The sequence below is a fragment of the Jatropha curcas genome, chromosome 2 (assembly GCF_041381405.1).
Source record: "Jatropha curcas cultivar XTBG-Jc1 chromosome 2, XTBG_Jcur_1.0, whole genome shotgun sequence".
NCBI lineage: Eukaryota > Viridiplantae > Streptophyta > Magnoliopsida > Malpighiales > Euphorbiaceae > Jatropha > Jatropha curcas.
Genome location: NC_143152.1, coordinates 3,980,552 through 4,003,019, shown reverse-complemented (window position 1 = coordinate 4,003,019; position 22,468 = coordinate 3,980,552). Strand labels below are relative to the sequence as shown.

Genomic DNA, 22,468 nt, shown 5'->3' with positions numbered 1-22,468 from the left:
TCTTTTACTTAACTTGTCAATAAGTAGAACCCCGTCGACCAACTAAAGCTCTTCAATCTTCTCCGCAGGGCCATAAAAGTAAATTCCTAATTTCTGCAATTAGTTAATTTATGTACTGTTATATGTATAACTCCATTACTTCCAACTATTGTTGAACTCCGCAGTTGTAGGATTTGTGTATCTTTAATTTGGTCTTTAACAAGTGTGCTAACATATGAATGTTTTTATTGTTTATTTAAATGCATTAGAAATCAGTAGCCATATTATGAATGAGGTGTATTATTATAAGGCCTGAGCTAAGTTTTACTCGAGATATTTGAGATTGGGCCAAGGTTGTATGATTATTAGACATATACAAATTTATATGGACTTACTGCTCGTAAGATTCTTGTGTGGCGTGTATGGGTTTGGCAGCTTAAGTTTACTATGGGCCTTGGGGCTTTAAGCTTATCTGGATCCTAGTACTGGCCCGGCGCATGAAAACGGGTCGTGACACCCTTGAGAACCGACTTGGTTCCACCGACGTGTCGACAATCACCGGAAAGACTACCTCTATTTTACAATATTGTGGCCATATTTAATCGGGTCAGAGCTTTACAAGAGCCAAACTCACTCACTGCCCTCCTCTTCCGTTGTCTCCTTGCTGATGTTGTTAGTAATCATCTATAATATTTTTTTTATTCAAATGATTATTAACTCAGTCTGATAATGTTTAAACTGTATGTTATGAGTTAGCTAACTGAACTTCATTTAGCTAAATCATGTGAGATCCACATTTATTTTTTTAGTCTCAATTTTGACTAATTTTAAAATTAGGGTGTAATTGTGACATAAATATGAAATAGGGTTAAGTTTATTTTAAGGTGTAATTATAATAACTCATTGAAAATGATTAGTGATACTATATATATTATTATATAGTAATAAACAATAAATAGATATTATCAATAACGTGTATTATAAATTATCTTTTATAAATTATCCCATAAAGCTTTGGTCTTCAAAACTTCGATGATGTCATTCAAATGCTACAGTAATTTTCAATAAAGAAAGAAAGAAAACTTCTAAATCAATCAAGTATTGAGAAATGCAGATCAAAGGTTCATTTAAAAAAACAAAATTACCTCAATTTGCTCAAAACCAAGAGGCCCAAGACACTAATAATTATATATATATATAAAATTTAATGGCGAACAAGTGAAGGAATTCACACTCCACACACTTATGTATCCTCTCCAATCTCCATAATGAAAATCTGGAAAGCACATGTCTTCTCTGTGTTTTTTTTTTCTTCCTTCTGCAGTATGCGTCTGATCCACATAATTCAAAAAGATTCCAACTTTACCTCTTCCAGATTTTTTTTTTCTTTTCTTTTCTTTTTTTCGCTAAATTTTTCCGCATAGAAGGGTTTGGTTGATGTGGAAATGTATTGAATTTGAAATTTTGACTGGGATTGAAAATTTGATATTCTGAGTTCCATAGGGAGCTATTTATGCGTTTAATATATAAATATGAACAACGTGATGTTTAGATCACCAACTGCAACTACACTTACGAGATAATACAAACATCCCGCATTACTTGTCTTATAGTAGCTTTTTTTTTTTTTTTTTTTTCTTTTTATTGAAATATTATTTTGACAACATTTGGTTTGCCTAGTTGATTCATATTCAAATGCTAAATTGTATATATATTTGGTAAGTTTTTTAATCAAAGCTAATAGTTGGATCCGTTAAAATTTTTCATATAATTATAATTATATAATCTTAATGTCATTGTACATTTTAGTTGTAATTACTATTAAAATTTTATCAAATATCAGTATTCTTTAACTATTAGTTGGTATAAACAACTGAATCTATCGGACCCTTAAGAATTAAGGACAAGGAGAATTGATAATTTGCTAAATGTTTTTCTCTTTAGTTATACATTTAGTAAATCATAGTGGAATGTAATATAATATTATCAATTGAATTTATTATGTAAAATTACTTAAAAATTCATTTAATTAAATGACATTCCATTAAAGTTTATATAAAATGTAACATTAGAACCTTAATTAATAATAGCCTAAAAAAATGATCCAAAGGCTTTTTAATATTTTATTTTATTTGATATAAATTATTTAAACTATATTATATTTCAACAATTACTCAAACCATTCAAGATTAAATTTTTTTATTTATATAAATTCGTCATGTGTAATTATTTTGAAAAAAAATTAATTTATCAAAGTAGTTAATTAGACAGAAATATACTCAAAGATTGAAAACGTTGGCTCGATTATTTACTTGATTTTGATTTTTAGAAAAGGTCTGGGACTTTTTATTTTGTCATTAGCCTAAAAAACTAAATGCTTTAAAATTATAGGAAAGGGCAAAATAGTACTTTCAATAGGGCGCCAAAACCAACAGCACTCAAAGCTCTTTCCACCTATTTTGTTCGGCAATTACAAAGCTTCCTAACAGTAACAAAACCCCACTTCGGTCTCATCGAAACCCTTGCAGATCACATATATAATACATAGTTATAAGCACATATATGCATATTTTCTCCTCCAAAGGCACCCCTTCTTCCAAAGCTCAAATCTTGGGATCCTATTAGGCGGGTTTCCATATCTTGCTTTAATTCTACTTCAGTAAGTGCAAAAATTTCAAAGTATATGTCATTTTTATGTGTCTCATTATTAGAGTTCTTGAGTTTTGATCTTATCATTTAGCTGCATTTCGTGTTAATCTTCTACTGTCAATTTGCATATTAGTAAATGCTACTGGTTCTATATTTTGCTGAACCCATTTTCTGATTAGTAGTTTTTAACGAGATCTTTTAAATGTTCGCTTGCAGAAATGATGAAATGTTAGCTGGGTTTGATTTGTATCTGGATATTTGCTATGAGTGTAGTGTTACAATAGATATTGTTATTGTACTAATCCTATGTAAGATTTTAATTTTTAATTGCATTGTGAGTTGAAATCAGGATAATTAACTTTGACATAAAATGTTTTGCATGTAATTTTCTCTGCTCAAAAAATTGGGAAAAGATCTTCAAGTTTCCTGCTTAATGGCTAAATTCTATTCTTTATTATAAACAATTTTAATTTTGGAAAATTATTATTGGTCTTTTTCGGTGCATATTGTAAATTTTGGGTGGTAAATTGTGCCACTGATTAAAATTCTTCATTTTGGTCTCTGTTAGATAAAGTAATTTTTGGCTTGTCATCTGGTGGTGAAATTTGTATTGGTCGTAAACAGCATAGAATTCGTTTGTGATTTGTACCTGGCAATGTTAATGATTTTAAATGTATTGGCTTTCATGGTAATGCAGTCATGCGATAAATTGTATCAGCTTTGCCTTTTTCTCCCTTTCTTAATGACATTTTTTTTTTTTTTTTTTTGAGGTATTCATGACAAGTTACTTAATCTTGGGGTATATGTAACAAGTTTTATCGTTATATAATAGGTGCAATTATGTTCCTCTTTGTTTATGTATACATATTTGCAAATCTTGCAGACATTAAAATTTGACACTAAGAAATATGGCTACGGCCGCAACTCCTAGCACATACATGGCAACAATCAATCCTTGCCTATCTTCTACGCATAAAGTATTTATGTCAACAACAGCTACTTTCAGTACCGAGTCCAAAGAGGCATCTTGGACTAGGCTTAAAAGCTCCTCTCACATCTCATCAAGGCAGCCATTCTTACAGAGTGCTACTTCAGCGCCTGTGCGACTTAAAAGGGTTGTTACAAGAGCAATGTCTGCAGCAAATGAGAACAAGCCCCTGCCAGGACTGCCTGTTGATTTAAGAGGTTATGCATCTTTATTTACACTTATTTTATAGTGTTGAACAATTACACTATCTGCATTTGTCCCCTTCAGAAGTATGATACTTGATTCAGAAATATGTGGTACAAAATAAATATTAAAAAGAAACGTGAAATTGATTGGAATATCTTCTGAGGTTAATTCCCAAGTTGACCTATTGTGGTATGCGGCAAGCTTTGGCAGGTTTTACTAGTGTGTATTTTTTTTATTCGGAAGTATTTGTCTATGCTTCTAAGTCGTAAGAGTTCTATTTCATCACAAATTTTCAAGTGCGATAGATTGTTAAAGTCTGAAAAGATAAACCAAGTTTCATCAAGTCTATATCCGAGGGACTGACTTGATTCTGAACAAGATGCAGACTTAATGCTGCTAAATAAATACTTATAGTTTGAAATTAGATTTGTTTTCTGGGAGAATCAGCACTCTTGTGAAAATAATGTCACAATAGTAATTGGTACAGGGAAAGAAAGCATCGCATGATTTCAATTTTCAGCTTGTAACAAATGACTCATTTTTTATTATCAAGAAATACATTCCTATAAATCTAAACAAAATAAAAAAATTATGTAAATAAATGTTGCAGAGATCTGAACTACGGGATAAAAAAAACCAACGAAATTGTTTTCTGACATATTAGTGAGGCAGGGAAGTTAAATTGATAACAAATGAGTGCCTAGTAAAAGAACTGTAAGTTGGCTGATATGTAGTTCCATTTTTAAGTTTTTCTGAAAGGCTGCTGTCAATCATCAGTCATTTATCTGATTGAGGAGCTGTTATTGAAAATCTGTGTGAAAAGGTATGGATTATTTCAATACGGCAGGAAAGAAAGGAAGATCTAAAGGCAACACAAAATAATACTGTTAACTGTGCATGTCTTTAAAGAATGTTGGAATGAAAAATTACTGGTTTATTGTTCAAGAATTGAGCATTGGTTTTTGTCTTTTAACGATCACTTATGCGTTCAATTTGATTCTTGACATGCCTAACAATGGGACAATCTTAGCAGGTAAGAGAGCGTTCATTGCTGGTGTAGCTGATGATAATGGATATGGTTGGGCAATTGCAAAATCCCTTGCTGCTGCAGGTGCTGAGATTATTGTTGGTACATGGGTGCCTGTATGTAAATTGATCCAACTTAAGTCCCTTATGGTAGTTGAGATTCTTAACTTAAGAAAACAGGTGTACAGTTTTTTTTATGAAAAATCTCATTTTCCAGGCACTGAACATATTTGAAAGCAGTCTACGTCGTGGAAAATTCGATGAATCACGCGTGTAAGGACATGTTTCGCATTCCTTCAATTTCATGAAGATGATTAAATATTTGAGTTTTGATGCTCTGTTACCATTACTCTGCTTAATGGATATTCTAATTTATTTTCAGATTGCCAGATGGTTCCTTAATGGAAATTACCAAAGTTTATCCAATGGATGCAGTTTATGACAGTCCTGAGGATGTTCCTGACGATGTAATAATGTTTCAACTATTTTATGGAGTGGACTGTAAAATTGCATTATGTTATTGGTTATATTATTCTTTGTGGATTTGTGTAGGTAAAAACAAACAAACGCTATGCAGGAGCCTCAAAATGGACTGTTCAGGTACCATTATTGTCACGATAAAATGGACTCTTTGCTTTTTCTGATGCATCAGTTGATTAGACAGTTGTGATTTGCATTCAAATGAGATCGTATTTCTTTTGTAACTTTTTAGGACCGTTGCTGCTACGTGATAATCATTCCTGATATCACCTTTGTTCATTCACGAATCAACATGCACAAACAATATATAATCGAGATAAGATGTGAAATTACATATAACTTTCATATGTGAATGTTCTGGATCCCAATCGATTACTATTTCAGCTATTTTCCATGTGCTATAACAACAGATCGCATTCCTACTGAGCCTCTTAACACTATCTAATTACTAGTGCATGGGTGGTTTCATGATAAATTACAACTGACAACAATACAAGTTAGAATTTCTTTATGCTATTCTTCTTCTCCTGCACATGATTTAGCAAATGACATGAATTAGAGGGTCAGCATTGCATATTAAGTTCAAGAGGCATAAACTTTTTGCTTAGGGATAGGGGTGCAGTTCACTTTCAGTTTTATATGGACACACTTCCTAGACATATCAGGATCACTTGTCAGCCTTGAGATGCATCCATCTCTTCCTCTGTTATTTGGCTGAATGGCTTATGTTTTAAGTTGATTTTCTGCCAAAGTTGCATAGCGGGTTAAAAACTGGGCTAAAGCAACTGACAGGTAATATCTAATATTGTTTTGCAGGAGCTTGTCGAATCAGTGAAGGAGGATTTTGGGAGCATTGACATCCTTGTGCATTCACTTGCTAATGGGCCAGAGGTGCAGCATCATGGATGTTTTCTTTTTGTGCTGCCTTTCTAGATTTTTTTGTACTGAGTATTCAACTTGCTCAGGTTAGCAAACCTCTTCTGGAGACATCAAGGTATGGGTACCTTGCAGCTATATCCGCATCAAGTTACTCATATGTTTCCTTATTGAAGCATTTTCTTCCGATAATGAATCCTGGTACGATCATTATCCAATATTCTTTCCCTTTATATATGATTTATATCACTATCATGACTTTTTTAACTTCATTTTACTTCTGAAAACTTAGATTGTGTATTAAAAAAGAATCCCTGGCTCTGCCAGAGAGAGCAGATAGGACTTGAAGTTTGTTGTTGATATTGCAGGTGGTTCTGCGCTTTCTCTAACCTACATAGCCTCCGAAAGGATCATTCCAGGGTATGGCAGTTTTGGGATTGCTTCAATCTCTCACTACTTCTGTTATGTTTTTTATTTTTTATTTTTTTTAAAAAATTCAAATATTACTGTATGCATAGGTATGGTGGAGGCATGAGTTCAGCAAAGGCTGCTCTGGAGAGTGACACTCGAGTGAGTTTTTGTTTGTTTAACATACACTGTCTTATTAATCCACCATATAGTATCATCCATTTATAAAATTTCTAAACTTTGTTTTCTGGAACTGATTCAGGTTATGGCCTTTGAAGCTGGAAGAAAGTACAAAATCAGAGTAAACACAATATCTGCAGGTATATTAGTTACTTTGCGTTCAAATGGGTTTTTCTTATTAGCCGAAACTAGGGACTTTTTTTTTTTTTCCTGGTCATATCGGTCCTTGCTATCAAGTCATTGATATTTCTGGATTTCAAACTTAAGATGCAGAGATCTGTCATTGTAATATCTGCTGCATGTATGTGATCAAAGATTGTTTGCATAAATTCTTTTTCATCTCCAAACCCCCACCCTGACTTGGTTTAATTCACCATTTTACCCGTTATAGCATATATGTTCCAGAAAAGGAAATAATTTCATTCTTGGCAAATTATAATTTACACATTAATCAAAACATCCTGGCATTGGCTATATTGATGGAAGCAGCCACCTACATGTTAAATGGCTGCCATACTTGGTTTGTTGGAGGCTAGGATGTGTTAAGTCCATACAGAGTAATCAGGAATCTGCCCATCAGTTAATCTTGTTGGGAACTGATACCTTGCTCTGTTGCACTGATGCAATTATATAGTTTCAGAATGTAAGGATAGTTCACTCCATTGTACAGAGAGGAAAACAACCTATGTTGGTCAGAATTTATTTTCCAGATTTGACAATTTCACTTGCACTATTTGCATTTCTGTTCGCAACAATTGTAAACTAATTTGCTGTAAAAGCCATATGAAGAGACTGAATGGAACGATTAGTAATAGTTTCCAAATGTTAGACCAAAAACTTAATTCCATTGCTTGAAATGGTAGACAAAGCTAAAATCCACATATCTTACTCCAAATCTGTCTAAGCTCTTTTCGTTTTAACCAGTTCTCCCGCAACTTGTATGCGTACTTATATTTTCATGCTTTGTAAAATTTTCAGGCCCATTGAGAAGCCGTGCTGCCAAGGCAATTGGCTTTATCGATATGATGATTGAGTACTCAGTGGCGAATGCACCTCTACAGAAGGAACTATCTGCAGGTGAGTAAACTACCTGTTACAGTGTGCTCACCGAAAACAAATAGAAAGGGGAAGAAGTATTGGTTGGTATCTATGGAAGTACGAGAGTTTTGATCAGTTTTTGAAAGCAAAATTTTGTCTTTTTTATAAGCTGAAAATTTATCTTTTTTTCATAAAGATCTATTCTATTGCTTGTCGTTTTCTACCCCCAACTGAATTACTAGATCAATTTACATGCATGGCTCTATGCTCTGTTCTTTGATTGAACTTTTCTAAGCTGCTAGTGCATTGAAACAGATGAGGTGGGGAACGCAGCTGCCTTCCTGGCTTCACCTTTGGCTTCAGCTATCACTGGTTCTGTTGTCTATGTTGACAATGGTCTAAATGCAATGGGTGTGGGAGTTGACAGCCCAATATTCGCGAACCTTGACATTCCTAAGGATAACTAGAAATCAGGTTGAGTTTACAACAGTCTTGTTTAGTGGATCTCCAAATATTTTTCAATTTAAATAAATGTTGTAACCTTTTTTTTATATATATACTCTTTTCATTTAATCCATGCCATGTCACGGGGAATAGCTTATTGTAGTCCCTTTTCTGAGAGGATAATCTGTGTTATTTTAGTGGGCATGGTTTCGTGCTGTCATGCTTGTCAACCATAACCATGTTTGGTAGGCATGTAATTTTCTAAATTAAACACTGCAGTAGATAATAGACATTCACATTTTACCAGCTGCTTCTGATAATCTCTGCATATAAGATGTTTTTTTAACGCCAAGCTATGCAAAAGAAATATTCACAAATTATTCTTTTAGCGTTCGGATCAGATATGGTGTAGCAACAAATTTATGAATGTCATTCAGAGTTTCTATTACCAGACAACCCCAAATAAATGTGGGGAGAACGAATAGGAGCAAATTTAATTGCTATGATAAAACTAATCAAGTAGTATGATTCTCGGCATGTATAGATCTAACTGATTGTAACTAACTAGGCAAACCCTAATTTTCTACTTAATCCACCACCAATGTCACTGTGCCTTGCGCTTTCCTTTCCGACTAACAGTTGTGCTTGTCAGAGTATTGTTTTTCTCAGGTGATGTGTCTTCTGCAATTGTCTCCTCCAAAACTTAAGTGTCTATCTCAGGTTTTTCTGCAATTGTCTCTTCCTGTAAAATAAAACCACGGTTCCTGGACAACTTCCGAATTGGTGTGGTAGGTCCTGCTTCAGATCCTATAGACATTGGATCTTGCTGACTATTACATGAAAGGCTCATTTGAGTCCTATTTGGCATCACCTCCTCCCCTAGACCAACAGAAGATGCCATCAACTGCAAATTTCACACTGGCACGTGTTATAAGGAAAAGCAGGATAATATTTGAAAACCACATACTAACGATGAACTAGCGACTCTTTTCAAATATAGAAATCAGAAAATAAAAAAGTTCAGAGTCGTCGGATCAAGAAGTTTAGAAGCACCAATATATTATTTTATTTTTGCTGCTAAGCTTTAAGCCAAAATATGGTGTTAGTGACCCATCCTAAGGTTAGAAAAGCCTTTTACTGAATTAAAAATCATAAACAAATGACGAGATATTCCCAGATATTGCCAACATTTGAGTGTAGTTTATCAAATCAGCATCCAAATACCTGCCAATCCTTGAAGTCCAATCTGAAGACAAAGTGCCTGTATACAACCTCCCCTGAGGCAACTGCCATGGCTGAAGCAGCATTCCTTGGAGCTGAACGCAAAGAAAATTTATGAACAATAGTTAAAAATCGAGAAGAGCAGCCAATAGAATTGAACGTGAGCTTGAAAAGGTAATTGGAGTTTAGCATTTTAAGGATCTTACAAACTAGATGCCAGCCATTCTCATTCACTTTTATCTCAGCCCGGCCATCTTTAACTAGAAATGACAAGGTAAACAAATTCTCCACAGTCTGCGCAAATGAGTTTCTATTCAAAACTAAATTTTCAAGCTTCACGATTTTTCTATTCTTTAAAATGTTAAACATAGTTGCCATATTTAAATCTGTATCTCTTCTTTTTTCTCCCAGATTTCCACCAACCTGCACAAATTTATATTAAGGCTCAACAAGTGCTCAATTTCACAAGTAAAGCGGATTTATGAAATATGAAACTCAATACACACATTTATTGTAGTGTAGATCAATAACCATGAGAGTGCAAAAGGGAATCCTCAATGACTAGGACATAAGCAGTTTCAGATTTCGCCTGATTACTGAAACAAGAATTGGACTTTCTATTCTTTTGTTAAAGCAATCAACTTTATTTACATTCTAATTTAACTAACGGTGCTGTCATAATGGATACTGGTTTCAAATGCACAAGCAAAAGGGTAATGGTTTTACCTGAATAGAACACAAGTTACATTATGAAAACACATCTTCAGGAATAACAAGTATTCCCACCATTTATTCTTGTGAGTTGTGAGATGAAATAAAGGGTGTAGTTTGATTAGAAGTTTCTTACCTCTTCAGGCTGAGCACTCGTAGTTGGTTTCTCATGTTTTCTAACAACAGTCTTCCGCGTTTTTAATTCAGCATCCATAGGCCCAATCCTAAAGGAGAACCAAGACTAATCTATAACAAATTAAAATTTACAAAACAAAAATAATACTGGGAAGAAACAAAACAAAAGAATAAATTCTTCAGCTATTACATGGTGCAGCAGCCTGGACCAGTCCTGAATACATGAGATGCTGCAGCTCCAATCTTGTTCCAGACTATGTCCCTAACAGCTTCTGCGCAACTGCCAGGCCCACCTTGTTGCCCAAAGTCTTTAAGGAGGCAACTTACAAAATCGGAGGCAGTTATTCCATCACTGCCATGCGCCTTGACAGACACCAATAATGAGTTTGTGATTCCAAACAGAGCCTCTGCATCAACAATTTGTTCTCTTGGTTTCTGTACTGAAATTCGTATAGAGGGGGGATAAAAGAAACAATTAGTCAGATCATACTCAACTACCCTCATTAAAAATAAAAAAATAAAAAAAGAAGAAGGAAAGAAAAGGAAAAAAAAATGCAATGAAAACAGAAGCCTACAAATGTGGCATATTAAGTAAATAGATATAATAAAATACACTCACTATTTTTCAGGAATCACAAACCAATTAATCAGAGCAATAAATATGAAGGCAGTACGAACATAAAAAGATATATTTTTACAAAGATGGTTCGACAATTATGTATTTAGAACACAAAAGTCTTCAAGAAAACTTCTTTCTTTATGCGAATGCATCTGTGTCAAATCCTTACTGGCATGATATGGATAAAGATTTTGATAAAAGCAGAATTACAAAACAATTGTGAAGCCACTACGACTAGCACTAGACCGCGAGAACACACCAACACCACTTCCCTAGATTTTGCCACCAGTTTAACTTCATTGCACATGCCATTAACACCACCAAACAACTTGATCATCTCTTCTGCCCATCACAACAGCCTCATTGATCTCTAATTACACAGCCGTATTACCAATTCTGTATATTCCCAAAGTAGAATCAACAATAACTACCAGACAATAGAACTGCTTCATGACTTGAAAAAGGAATTCATTTCTTAAATTTAACGGGAATAAAGAGTTGAAAAATGGAATTCATTTATAAGAGAAAAGCAACAAAATGAATACATCAATCTTTGATCTCAATGTCAAAGAAACTACAAATATAGTAATTAACACAATTTAAACAGCCTTGCCAATCATATGAATACCTTGTTGGTGCAAGCTTTGCACTTCATGAAAGACGGACTTGAACTTATCCGAATCAAATTTTCCAATATCCTCTCTTTCACCTACACAAGATTTCAAATACATATATATTACAAAGAATTCAAAACACACACAAAGACAAATACAATTACGAATACGAATTGTCTTTTGGTTTTAATGCAAATAACTAGCTCAGTTAAAAACAATTGGATCATATGAAACCCAAAATGAAAAAGAGAAAAATACCATTAATGAGGTTCTTCACGGCGAGGTACCGTGATCGAAGAGCTGCACGTCCGGCAGACGCTGGACCGTCTGATAAACTCACAAATTCTGCTCTACCATTATTGGATCCTGTTGTCCTACTAGCAGTAACAGTACCCCGTTCGCGCTTCGCGGGTCGGGTCATGGATATTGTAGAAACTTCAGAGACAAGCAAAGAAACAGGAAAGACAGGGAGAGTGAAAGGGATTTGTTAATGGAATAAAATTGGAAAAATTCAAAGAAGATTAGGATTTTACCAGAAACTAGGTTTAAGAAAGCTGGAAATACCCTAAGATTGTAAAACCCTACCATGGATAATTTGAAGAGTCGTTTTCCCTCGCTATACAGTGTCGACTCTGTTTCTCTCTATTTTTCATGGCGCAACTGGATTTTTATTTTTTATTTTCTGTAATTTTTGGATAAATGATATAAAAAATAATAATGATGGAATGTTGTGCCAATAGCAAACGGGTGGCATTGCTCTTTTCTTTTAAATATTACTTCTCCGTCCCACGTAGATAAAAAAATTAATTAATATAAAAAAATTATATTTTTTTATTTAATTTTTTTTAAAATATCCTTTTATAATATTTAAAAATGAGGGACATCAATTAGGATTAATAAATTAAATAATAAATAATCTTTACAAAAAAAGAAATAGTACTAATTTGATTTGATTTCAAAATTCAAGACCTAATTATTAAGATGGAGCAAACTTACTCTCAAATTGTGTGGCAATGGAATGCTAGCATGTTTTTGGTAAGCAATGAAATGCTGTAGAGAACAACTCAGCATTGGCATATTTTCCATTTTCATTCATTATTTTTTTGGAGATTTTCATTGAAGCTAGCTATTAGTTTCCTTTTGGACCAAAATAATAATAATAATAATAAAGTTCAGTTTCATCAATTAGTTTCCAATTTAACATCTGCATTTTCCATTTTTAAGATCCCATGTAAGTTATACTTTCCTTGTCAAAATGGTTTGCAATTGTAATTAAATAATTAATAATCTAATAAACCCCATTAAAAAATAGCCAATTGAAACTACCATTTCTCCTAAAATAACATTTTCTTAACATTAACAAACCTAATTCTTTGCAATTTAAACCCTGATCTTATTAGTCTCTTCCCAAGACTCTTAATCAACACAACATCTTATTCATTATTATTTTGTTTATTATTATATTTTATATATTATATATTATGGCACCAAGGAATGCAATGGAAACATGCATGATTTCAACAACAGATGGAGTAATTCTCCAAGCAAGAATCTTCAAGCCACCCCAAGAAACCACCGTAAACGGCAGCTCAGCCACTGTAATAGTGCTGGTGCACCCATATTCAAAGCTTGGTGGATGTCAAACTCTTATGCAAGGACTTGCATTGAGATTATCCATTAAAGGCTTCATTGCCATGACTTTTGACATGAGAGGTGCTGGAAGGTCCACAGGCAGGTGTTCTCTCACTGGCTTTTCTGAAATTGAAGATGTCGTTTCTGTTTGCAAATGGGTCTCCCAAAATTTTCCTTCCAACAAGATTTTGTTGGTGGGTTCCTCTGCAGGTATGCTTGGTTCTGAAACCCTAATCTCTACGTAAACGGCTTCTGGTGTTTGAAATATATTTGCAGATTGACATATATGTATATATATATATATATATATAAAGATTAACAAAATTGACATGGTAAAAGTAATTTGAAATGAACCTTTCGGAAATGGTATGAATTTGGATTGGATATGCAGGAGCTCCAATTGCTGGTTCTGCAGTTGATAAGGTAGAGGAAGTGATTGGATATGCAGGTATTGGGTACCCATTTGGATTGGCTGCCTCATTTTTGTTTGGAAGGCATCAAAACGCAATTTTACAGTCTCCAAAACCGAAACTTTTTGTAATGGGCACAAACGATCAGTTTACAAGTGTAGAACAGTTAGAGAAAAAACTATTATCAGCTGCTGGGAGAGTGGAAGCCCATCTTATTTTTGGAGTTAGCCATTTTGAAATTGAAGGAAATACTTATGATGCTCGAATTGCAGATGTTATTTTTCGTTTTCTTGCATCATTGAAGAGACTATAGGTGGATAGAGATCAACAGGTTCATATCAGAAAAAATATGTCAACAGTTCTCCAATTCTTGGATTGAAATTGGAAGCTAATTTGGAATCCAAAATGCATGATGTAAAATTCCAGTCCTGTTTGGATTGAGATTGAAACTGTTTTCTCAAAAAATTAGAAGACAATGCTTTAGTTTTAGTGGAAATCACAATTAGAGAGCATTGCTTTGCTTGATCTCGTTGTACAGAAAAACGTTTCGTCAGCTGAAAACGTTGTCAAATGAATTGTAATTATAATTGATGACTTAAAAAAAAAAAATGCATAGTTGTGTTAATAAATGTTCTAAACAAAAACGTCAGAAAAAGCAGCCATTTCATTGACAAAGTAAACTCATTATATTGTTATATACCATCTGCTGCAATGCATAGTTGTACAATAGCGTCAAACTCAAAAATGAAACAATTTACTCGGATCGAAAAAATTAAGAGTCTACAAAAGTTTATAGTGCCCCTACAGGAAGAAGTGGCTGTTTCTCCAAGTGTGCATAAAAAGTTAGGCCATCTATTATATGTTACAAGTAAACTTTTGATTGAATGAATCAGAAGTACAAATCCAACCAGAAAAGGAATTAGAAATTAGAAAAAGTAAAGGGAAAAAAATGTCAGTTCTTGCTTGGTTGATGCAATTGATGACATTCAATCAGCACTCCGACAACCATGAACCCTTCAACAACCACTAATGCTTTTCTGCCAAATTCTTCTTATCAAACTCTATTCCCGTTCCATCGCTTGCTCATGCAAGAATTGGTGTTCACCTGATTTGAAAGACAGAAAAGGAAGAAACTTAAAGAGATTAACGTTAACTGAATCAGGAAAAAAGCTAATCCTGATTGGATCTGCTGGTAGCTTTTTAACTGCCTACTCAATTTTTTCCTAGTATCCTGCCTTATTGGCGTATTAGTAATTTAGCTATAACCTTAGACTTGTTTTTCAACTATATGAATACTGTGTCATAAGTCAAAAAAAAAAGGTCCACCCAAATTCGCATTACAATCATCAAAATGTAATGCTAAAGAAAATTCAGAACAGTGATGTGAGATCATGAATGAAATTTGGGTTAATAAACAGGCTAACAAAATTTTTCTCAAACCAGGATCATTATAACAGGTAATTGTGATCTCTAAGACAACCAGATGCACAGGTACTCCACATATGCATGTGTTCATTACCACTTTCACCATCAGATGCATCAGCAAGCCTCGCAATTGCTTCAACTAGTGCCTGTTCATGCTCCTGCATCATGCAAAACAGTAAAGCAAGTAATCAACAAGCAGCTAATAGAGAAATGAAATGACTGTGTGACAATGGTCTTACTCTTAGCATCTTTTTTGCCTTCTCAAGCTCAAGGGGATCAGGATGGCTCAAAGCAAAAACCCTCTCCACCTGTTACATGAACATTTCAGAAACAAAAATGAACAAGCTGACAACATGTCATGTGAAACCAATTCCACAGAATCATGCATACCTCCTGAACTAGTGCAACTGTGTTGAACAATTCAATTTCATTGGCAACTTTCATTGCAAAACCATTCTGGGTTGGCGGAATCCTGGATTGACCCCTTATGGATCCCCTCCCTCTTCCAAAACTAGGATAACCACCATGGCTTGAGGATTTCCTCATTCCACGGCCTGGCCCACTATGAACACTACGAAGAGAAATTCCTGGATCCTCACCTTCCCATTGGATATCCTCTGGAGATATCTGTAAAGAGAAGGATACAAACATTTTCCTCTTTAAAATGATTTTACCTGGGGGAAAAAGACAAGAAACAATCGGGAGCCTTATATAGATAAAGCAAGCTAATGTATGATGCAAAGGCGAAAATAGGCAATTAAGAGAAGGAAAAATGCTCAGTTGGCTCATGAACTTCCACTAGATGTCCCATTTGGCCCAAAATTAACTTTTGGACCAATAGAGGACATAAACTTAAAGTTTAAAATCAATTTAAACCATTCTTAGCCAAAAAAAAAGTTTCTACATTTAAAATATTTAAAAATTCAGAAAATAAAAATAAAAAGAACTCAATCCTCTTGCTGAAAACGGAGAAGAATTAAAGGAATTTTAATTTTCACTTCTTTTATTTCTGAATTTTCGAATATTTTATTATTTTGAAAGTGGAAAACTTAATAGTTGTCGTTTTTTGCCCAAAATGGGATGAATTGATAATGAACTCAAAGTTCATTTCCTAAATTGGTCTAAAAGTTAATTCTACAAAAAATTGGACATCTAGTAAAAGTTCAAGGGCCAAATTGCACATTTATCCTTAAGAGATTGGTCCAGTGCAGCAATATATGCACATCCAATCCAGTTCAGCAACTTGACACATATTTGCTTCCAAAAGCCCATATGGTTAGTAAAAGCTGGTGTCATATGATAATATAATTTAGGCATCATTTGGTTATTCTACTACCTGTTGCTACTCCTTCCATCTTGCAAAGTTAGACAGTCAAAGACAAACAGCCACTATGACTTGCATAGCAAAAGAGTAAGCTTCCTAGAGGCAACATATAATGCTATTAGTTGAGACTTCTTCAGCAATGCTAATTCTGCCATGCATCAATCACCCACCAAGAACCTATCGCTGGACCGTGCTTTATCATTCACCACTCACCAGCCATTTCTAAACACTGGAATCCAACCTCAGGGTTTAAGTTTTGAAATAAATCTGTGATCTGTTTGGTCATTTTAAAGTTACAAATTTATTTATGATGTTCTTTTCAGATCATCGGCATTCTTTTTTATCATATCGACTTCCAACAATCCTTCCCCAAACAAAACTATGAACAAAGTTGTTCAAGACCAATGGCCAAGTTGGATCTCTGTATAGCATCTAACGAATTTTACAGGAAAAAATAATAAAAATATAGTTCTGCAATCAACACAACGAAATTATTATTTCAAAACAAATATCATTATCCATGTTTATACTGCACAAACTATTCAGATACAGAACAAAGTTGGTCCCTGCAGAAGATCTATGAATGGTTGCTAATGTTCATTGACCCCCTATTTATGTAATTGTAAATGTGATCAGGCATACTCCTAAGAATGGTTAAAAGATAATAATTTCACTTTTCCTTTAATATCTATTAGTAAATTCAGTTTTTCTTTGATTAATCCCTTCCAATTGCCTCATGTTTTGATTCTTATATTCCTGTACTGTACTGGTTTTGTTGTTCTATTTTCATTTCTTATTCATCTTTATTATTTGTTCTTTCAGAGAAGAGCCCAATAATGGAATCTAGTTTTGGTGTAAGACATTATCTGAAACAAACCATCATTAAAAACAGAAGTTCAGTCCAAAATAAAATGGTGCTTCTGATATAAAATGGAGCAAAATTAGTAAATTAATATTCAAGCTTCAGTAGAACTTGACAAAATCATGAATCTAGAAAAGAAATGCATTGATTTTCTATCTTAAACTGATTAATAAAGGCAAAAGTCAACATTCCTCCAAATGACACTGTTCTAACCGTCCAATGAGCTAAATCACAAGATTACATGGGGCCCTAACAACCTCATTTGCATGGCCGATTCACAGCTCTGAAGTTTTAATAATATAATGGAAGTTATCTGAGCATATGAAACAACCTTGCCACTTATATTAATTTAATTTAAATATCAATAGTGCCTATGCACAAATTTTTCAAGTTGTTACAGCACAAAAGTAACAATTGTTATAATGAAAAAAACCAAAATGAATATATTAGCTCATGTCAAAAATCATCAATTTACCTCTTTGAGATTAACCCATTCCCATGTCTCTTTTTCTGTATGTATATCATAGACTAGAGCATGCCGGCCCTATAAATTAACAAAATCAAGTGACTGGGACTGAATCAGAATTCACATGATAAAAGCATATATTAAACATGGTGCTAAATAGTCAACATAAAAAGAACATTACAGGGAAGGATAGATTGACAACTTAGAAAAGTATAAAAAATATTTAGGTGAAGGCTCACATGAATGAGAACAATGATTAACCATGGACTCAGAACAACAGAACAAGTAGTAATTAAAGGTAGGAAAAACTATATCTAAGCCCTGAACTTCTTGGCTTTAGCTATTGAATCCTCCAACTTGAAGCCTGTTACAGAATAAAAATTGGACATAGAAAACAGAATAAAAATTGGACATAGAAACCAGAATAACAAAGTCCAGGAAGTTACTTGCTTGCCCCCCCCCCCCCTTTTTCTTTTTCTCACTTCCCTCCTTTATTGTTCTTAAATGGGTCATCTTTCACAAACTCAGCGCCTTAAATCTATATCCCTCGTTCTCTAATGGGTCTTAAAAGAACTATCATGTCCACCGTTTAATCCTTAAACATACCTCAGCAGGGTTATAATCAGTTATCACAGCCTCATAAAAGTTGTTATCCTCAGGCCATCTCGTCCACACTTTCCTTCCAATTAATGGATTAGAAGTTGTTGCTTCAGCAGGTTCATTTGCTCCAAGGTTACCAGAAGAACTACGGCTGACATAATGATGATTTCCAGCAGGACCTGTAGAAGGATACTGCATGTACTTCATAGAAGATAAAGCAGGCATCGGTTGACCCTGCAAAAGGAAGGGGAAGAAATAGGAGATCCAAGAGAAGGTCAAGCCAAAATTAAACTTTAGGCTTTCAGTCGGCCATCAATTTGCAGCTCCATATCATAGTGCATAGAGACAGATATATTGACAGAGATCTGAAAGCTAATTGACACCACATAAAATATTAGAGACAATACCGTTTGAGATGTCTTTTGTTTTTTGCGCGACCCTGAAATACTAGGACTAGGTACGATATCATGAACTGGCTGTGATGCACTGCTCCTGGCAGCTTGGTGTCCACCTGCCTGTCTCCACTCCCTGTAATTTTTTCCCAATGCATAAGCCATTTTTACATTGTTATTGATTCTCACATTCTAGCAGTTTCAAAAAGATCTGAACCTGATCCTTTTAATAATCTCATCCCCATTAACTCTAGTCAGAAGCTCTCTGTGTTGATCATCTGATACTCTGAGCTCTTTCCTGAGTTCTGTTATTAAACCCTCCTTCTCCTGCATAAGAGAGACGGCGAAGCATTTAACTATGACAACCAATAAGCAATATTTAAATTTTAAAAGAAAGAGAAAAAAATACCCAAGAAATGGCATCAGATTGAGCCTTAAAAGCACGCAAAACAGCACTGTAAGCTTCTTGTTCAAGCTGATGAATTTGAGCCTCCATGTCAGTATGCAATCTAGAGTATGTGGCAGAACCTACAGCAGATCTTCCGTTTCCTACAATTCTTTCCCCCTTTGGAATTGTACTTTGATGTGACGGAGGTAGATCGTCGTCAGTACCTGCAGTTTTTGGAGATTTCGTGACAAGTAGCAATGTAAACGAAAGTAAATTTAGAACGAGTATCTAAAAGATATGCACTTGTTTGTGCCTTCCGCCTTCCTCATTTTCAGAGGTGGCTATATTAGTCACAACTGACCCATTAGATGTCCATACTTTTAAGATTTATTGATATTCTAAGCTTCACATCATATTTTGGCATCAATTAGAGACACAAAGAAATGCATGAACATAGAAGTGCTTTCTTTAGGCTTCATAAACTTTACTTCCAAATATGGTGTGTTTTAAACATAGATTGGGATTACAAAAAACTAAAATGCTTTTATTTTCCAAAAGAAAGACAACAAGCAACTGTAAGCATTTTTCAGTAATTGCAATTGCAAAATATTTAAACAGAATCTTAGTAAATGTATGATTCATCATGCCATATAAAGAGACGTGATCTTTCAAACACTTCTATAGAATTCAACAGTCGAAAAAAATTATGGTTTTTGTAACCATAGGATTAAACACCAAAAGAAATAAAAGAACGCTGAAAAAGTGGCATATAAGACAATCTAGTTGCTGCTAAAATACATAAGGACATGGACATGCTAGTAAAAAGCCATACTGAAATTTTGAAAAAAAAAAGGTGCTCAGGTAACAAACGAATTTAGTATATTGTCTTTTCCTTACAGTATCTTTTATTTTATCAATTGTATTATCAAAATTTTCACTTCATTTGAAGGAAATAAACGAATACATAAAATAGAGGAGTTTATCTAATAATCACACCAATGATAAGCTTCCAGATTTTATTTCTTTTATTTCCAAATTCGAAGTACATGATCAAATTATCAAACTGATCCCATTGAAGCTCACCCTTCTCTTTCTCATTTTACTTCAATCATTCACATGTTTGAACTTCCAAATCAACCTGCCCTCATGTTTATTTCCCGTCCCATACAAAAGTACATTCCTCCATCCAAGCTCCAAATTGTATTCATGTTAATTTCCTCCAAGAGAATATGTTGCTCTACATTTTCATGTTTCAACGCAATTTCAACCATATACAATGACCCCTTACAACATAGCCAGTTGAACGATGGCATTTGCATAGATCAATGAGAACACCGTACACCTAAAAAGGGACTTCATCACCTATTACTCTTCTTCATTATTAAAACATGCTTAAACCTAACAGATGATAAAATTTAAGAGCAGTAGCTTCGTGCCATATAAGATAATACTGTATTAACATCTGTTAGATGAACAAATAAAGTAGCAATGCATTGTAATAAGATTTTCAAGAGAAAAGCTTTCTCTTTTCCTTTTTGATAAAACTATTATCAATACACAAGACAAATCATGATAAATAATTTAAAACATGCAAATCCAGAATTGCAGCACAAGTAAAACAGCAAGTGAAACCACAAATCAATGTCGCTCAATATCCAAACTTAAGACTTCAAAATGACTTGTTATTTTCAAACTGAAAAGTCCATAACTCCATATTTGCCATTCAAAACCCAAAACCCTAATATACATCCACAAAGAAAAAATACATTCACATGAATAAAAAAAGCTCCCAGTCCAATCAACAACTATTCAAAACCGAAAATGGCCAATTAATTCCAACCCAAAAAAACCATAAGCCTCAAAAACCAATCCTAACTATCACAAAGAATCAGTTATCAAGAAACAAACTTTTCTTGCATATGCTGCTAGAATAAATAAAGAATTGAAGAATAGAAAAAGAAAACATACCGCTACTATCTGAAAATTCATAGTCCATAACAAGAAACTCCAGGAGTCTGCTCTGTTTCTAAAGCATTTCAATTGGCAATGGTGGAGCTACAAAGGCATAGATATATGTATATATGGATAAAAAGAAAGAAAGGGGTTTGGTGAAAAAGAAAAATGATGGGATTTGTATATTTTTGCAGAGAGGAGAAGAATAGATTGGAGCGAGCGAGCAAGCGAAGGAGGGAAGGGGCTTTGGACTGGAAAGCTTGTCTGGAAGAGGGTTTTCAATCTTAATTTCTGATTTTAGTTTTTAGTTAGGGACTTCCAAAGGGAAACGTTGTTACATGGCAAACCTTGTATCCATAATATAGACAGACATTGTCCGGGTTGACCCGAGGTACGTCCATGCCACTATGGTTATGTTCTTGTGACTATTTCCTTCTTTTTTTTTTCTTTTTTTGAAGAAAACTATTTCCTTGTTTAAGAAATATAAAAAGGAAAAATATATTGTCCCTTTAATTATTTTTTATAAAATATATTAAAACAGTGAAAATCTATAATCTATATAATATGATTACTTATTGTCATCTTTTTATATTATATATAAACGTGGAAATAATAAGACTTCTAATAATAACTTTAAATTAATTTGAAATTTCTAATATATCCATTCAATTAGATTTTTATATGTTTTAATTAGAATATATATATATATATATATATATATATTATTTGATCTTGCATTATTGATAAAGTAAATCGAGAATCTTAATTCAAGTTTGAAGATAAAATTTAATTTTTTTAATTAATTAAAATATACTTTTCATAAAATTTCATCTAAAATCGTTTGAAAGGGATTATCTCTTAATTCAGATTTCTTAGCCACTTTAGCATTGCAATGTACAAATCAATACTCATAGTCAAATTATTAATTTACAAATAGAAAAAGAAATGACATAAAGAAAATTATAAAAGTTGCAGTAGAAATCTAAGATGAAAAAGAAAAATAACAAATGAATATTAAATCACAGAATTCATGTAAAGGATATTGATTCGTTTCTTCCTAGGTATGTTGCTACTTTCTATGCATGGGCTGATGTTCCTCTTTGCCTTTTTTTTCTTGTGTTTTTCTGTTGCTCTTTTACTTGCTTTTTTTTTTTTTTTTGTTTTGTTTTTTTTCCTTAAGTCGTCCGTTTTTGTATCTTTTTTTCACTTTTCGCCAAAAATCAACATTCAGCTGTAGGTTTACAAATATAGTTGGGCTTACATAATATAACCTAAGCCCATTAATGATTATTGTTAAGCTTATGTGTCAATTAAACCTTAATAGAAAGCCCACTTATTTTCCTAATTTTCAATCTCAACTTTAGATTACCAACCAAATAATCTTTTTAATTCTGCATGTTAAGTTATAACATAGTGCTAAGTGCATTTACGATCTCGCTATAGATCCAGATTCAAATTCTCC

At 33.7% G+C, this 22,468-nt stretch overlaps 4 protein-coding genes across 4 annotated transcripts; 2 read left to right on the top strand and 2 right to left on the bottom strand.

Annotated features, from left to right (window-relative positions):
- The first annotated feature begins 2,449 nt into the window (after window positions 1–2,449).
- Window positions 2,450–8,560, top strand: LOC105646511 (enoyl-[acyl-carrier-protein] reductase [NADH], chloroplastic). The gene is made up of 13 exons (XM_012232369.4): window positions 2,450–2,638; window positions 3,512–3,813; window positions 4,836–4,945; window positions 5,046–5,101; window positions 5,211–5,295; window positions 5,381–5,428; window positions 6,125–6,199; window positions 6,274–6,385; window positions 6,553–6,604; window positions 6,703–6,754; window positions 6,855–6,912; window positions 7,751–7,849; window positions 8,126–8,560. Exons 2-13 carry the CDS (start codon window positions 3,537–3,539, stop codon window positions 8,275–8,277), a joined length of 1,176 nt encoding a protein of 391 aa, XP_012087759.1. The 5' UTR covers window positions 2,450–2,638; window positions 3,512–3,536; the 3' UTR covers window positions 8,278–8,560.
- A 50-nt stretch (window positions 8,561–8,610) lies between these two features.
- Window positions 8,611–12,255, bottom strand: LOC105646509 (non-structural maintenance of chromosomes element 4 homolog A). Its single transcript, XM_020684286.3, has 8 exons — window positions 12,088–12,255; window positions 11,813–11,989; window positions 11,569–11,649; window positions 10,512–10,761; window positions 10,323–10,410; window positions 9,682–9,898; window positions 9,479–9,570; window positions 8,611–9,158 (listed from the first exon to the last, which is right to left on the bottom strand). Exons 1-8 carry the CDS (start codon window positions 12,140–12,142, stop codon window positions 8,958–8,960), a joined length of 1,161 nt encoding a protein of 386 aa, XP_020539945.1. The 5' UTR covers window positions 12,143–12,255; the 3' UTR covers window positions 8,611–8,957.
- A 571-nt stretch (window positions 12,256–12,826) lies between these two features.
- Window positions 12,827–14,002, top strand: LOC105646508 (uncharacterized). The gene is made up of 2 exons (XM_012232365.4): window positions 12,827–13,396; window positions 13,578–14,002. Exons 1-2 carry the CDS (start codon window positions 13,036–13,038, stop codon window positions 13,907–13,909), a joined length of 693 nt encoding a protein of 230 aa, XP_012087755.1. The 5' UTR covers window positions 12,827–13,035; the 3' UTR covers window positions 13,910–14,002.
- A 326-nt stretch (window positions 14,003–14,328) lies between these two features.
- On the bottom strand, window positions 14,329–21,348 carry EML2 (Emsy N Terminus (ENT)/ plant Tudor-like domains-containing protein). The gene is made up of 10 exons (XM_012232364.4): window positions 21,022–21,348; window positions 19,075–19,277; window positions 18,883–18,992; window positions 18,681–18,801; window positions 18,280–18,507; window positions 17,683–17,751; window positions 15,412–15,648; window positions 15,261–15,329; window positions 15,116–15,179; window positions 14,329–14,701 (listed from the first exon to the last, which is right to left on the bottom strand). The coding sequence occupies exons 1-10, from the start codon at window positions 21,047–21,049 to the stop codon at window positions 14,658–14,660; spliced, it is 1,173 nt and encodes a 390-aa protein (XP_012087754.1). The 5' UTR covers window positions 21,050–21,348; the 3' UTR covers window positions 14,329–14,657.
- Window positions 21,349–22,468: the final 1,120 nt, after the last annotated feature.

Excerpts from the sequence above, each read along its gene's own strand:
- LOC105646511 (XM_012232369.4), top strand. The coding sequence starts at position 3,537 with ATGGCTACGGCCGCAACTCCTAGCACATACATGGCAACAATCAATCCT. Across the intron at positions 5,296-5,380 it reads CTGAGGATGTTCCTGACGAT|GTAAAAACAAACAAACGCTA; the intron begins GTAATAATGTTT and ends GGATTTGTGTAG. Across the intron at positions 6,386-6,552 it reads TCTTCCGATAATGAATCCTG|GTGGTTCTGCGCTTTCTCTA; the intron begins GTACGATCATTA and ends TTGATATTGCAG.
- LOC105646509 (XM_020684286.3), bottom strand. The coding sequence starts at position 12,142 with ATGGTAGGGTTTTACAATCTTAGGGTATTTCCAGCTTTCTTAAACCTA. Across the intron at positions 11,650-11,812 it reads CGTGAAGAACCTCATTAATG|GTGAAAGAGAGGATATTGGA; the intron begins GTATTTTTCTCT and ends AATCTTGTGTAG. Across the intron at positions 9,159-9,478 it reads TGGACTTCAAGGATTGGCAG|TTGATGGCATCTTCTGTTGG; the intron begins GTATTTGGATGC and ends TGAAATTTGCAG.
- LOC105646508 (XM_012232365.4), top strand. The coding sequence starts at position 13,036 with ATGGCACCAAGGAATGCAATGGAAACATGCATGATTTCAACAACAGAT. Across the intron at positions 13,397-13,577 it reads GTTGGTGGGTTCCTCTGCAG|GAGCTCCAATTGCTGGTTCT; the intron begins GTATGCTTGGTT and ends TTGGATATGCAG.
- EML2 (XM_012232364.4), bottom strand. The coding sequence starts at position 21,049 with ATGGACTATGAATTTTCAGATAGTAGCG. Across the intron at positions 18,802-18,882 it reads GAGATTATTAAAAGGATCAG|GGAGTGGAGACAGGCAGGTG; the intron begins GTTCAGATCTTT and ends AAAAAATTACAG. Across the intron at positions 15,180-15,260 it reads AGGCAAAAAAGATGCTAAGA|GAGCATGAACAGGCACTAGT; the intron begins GTAAGACCATTG and ends TGCATGATGCAG.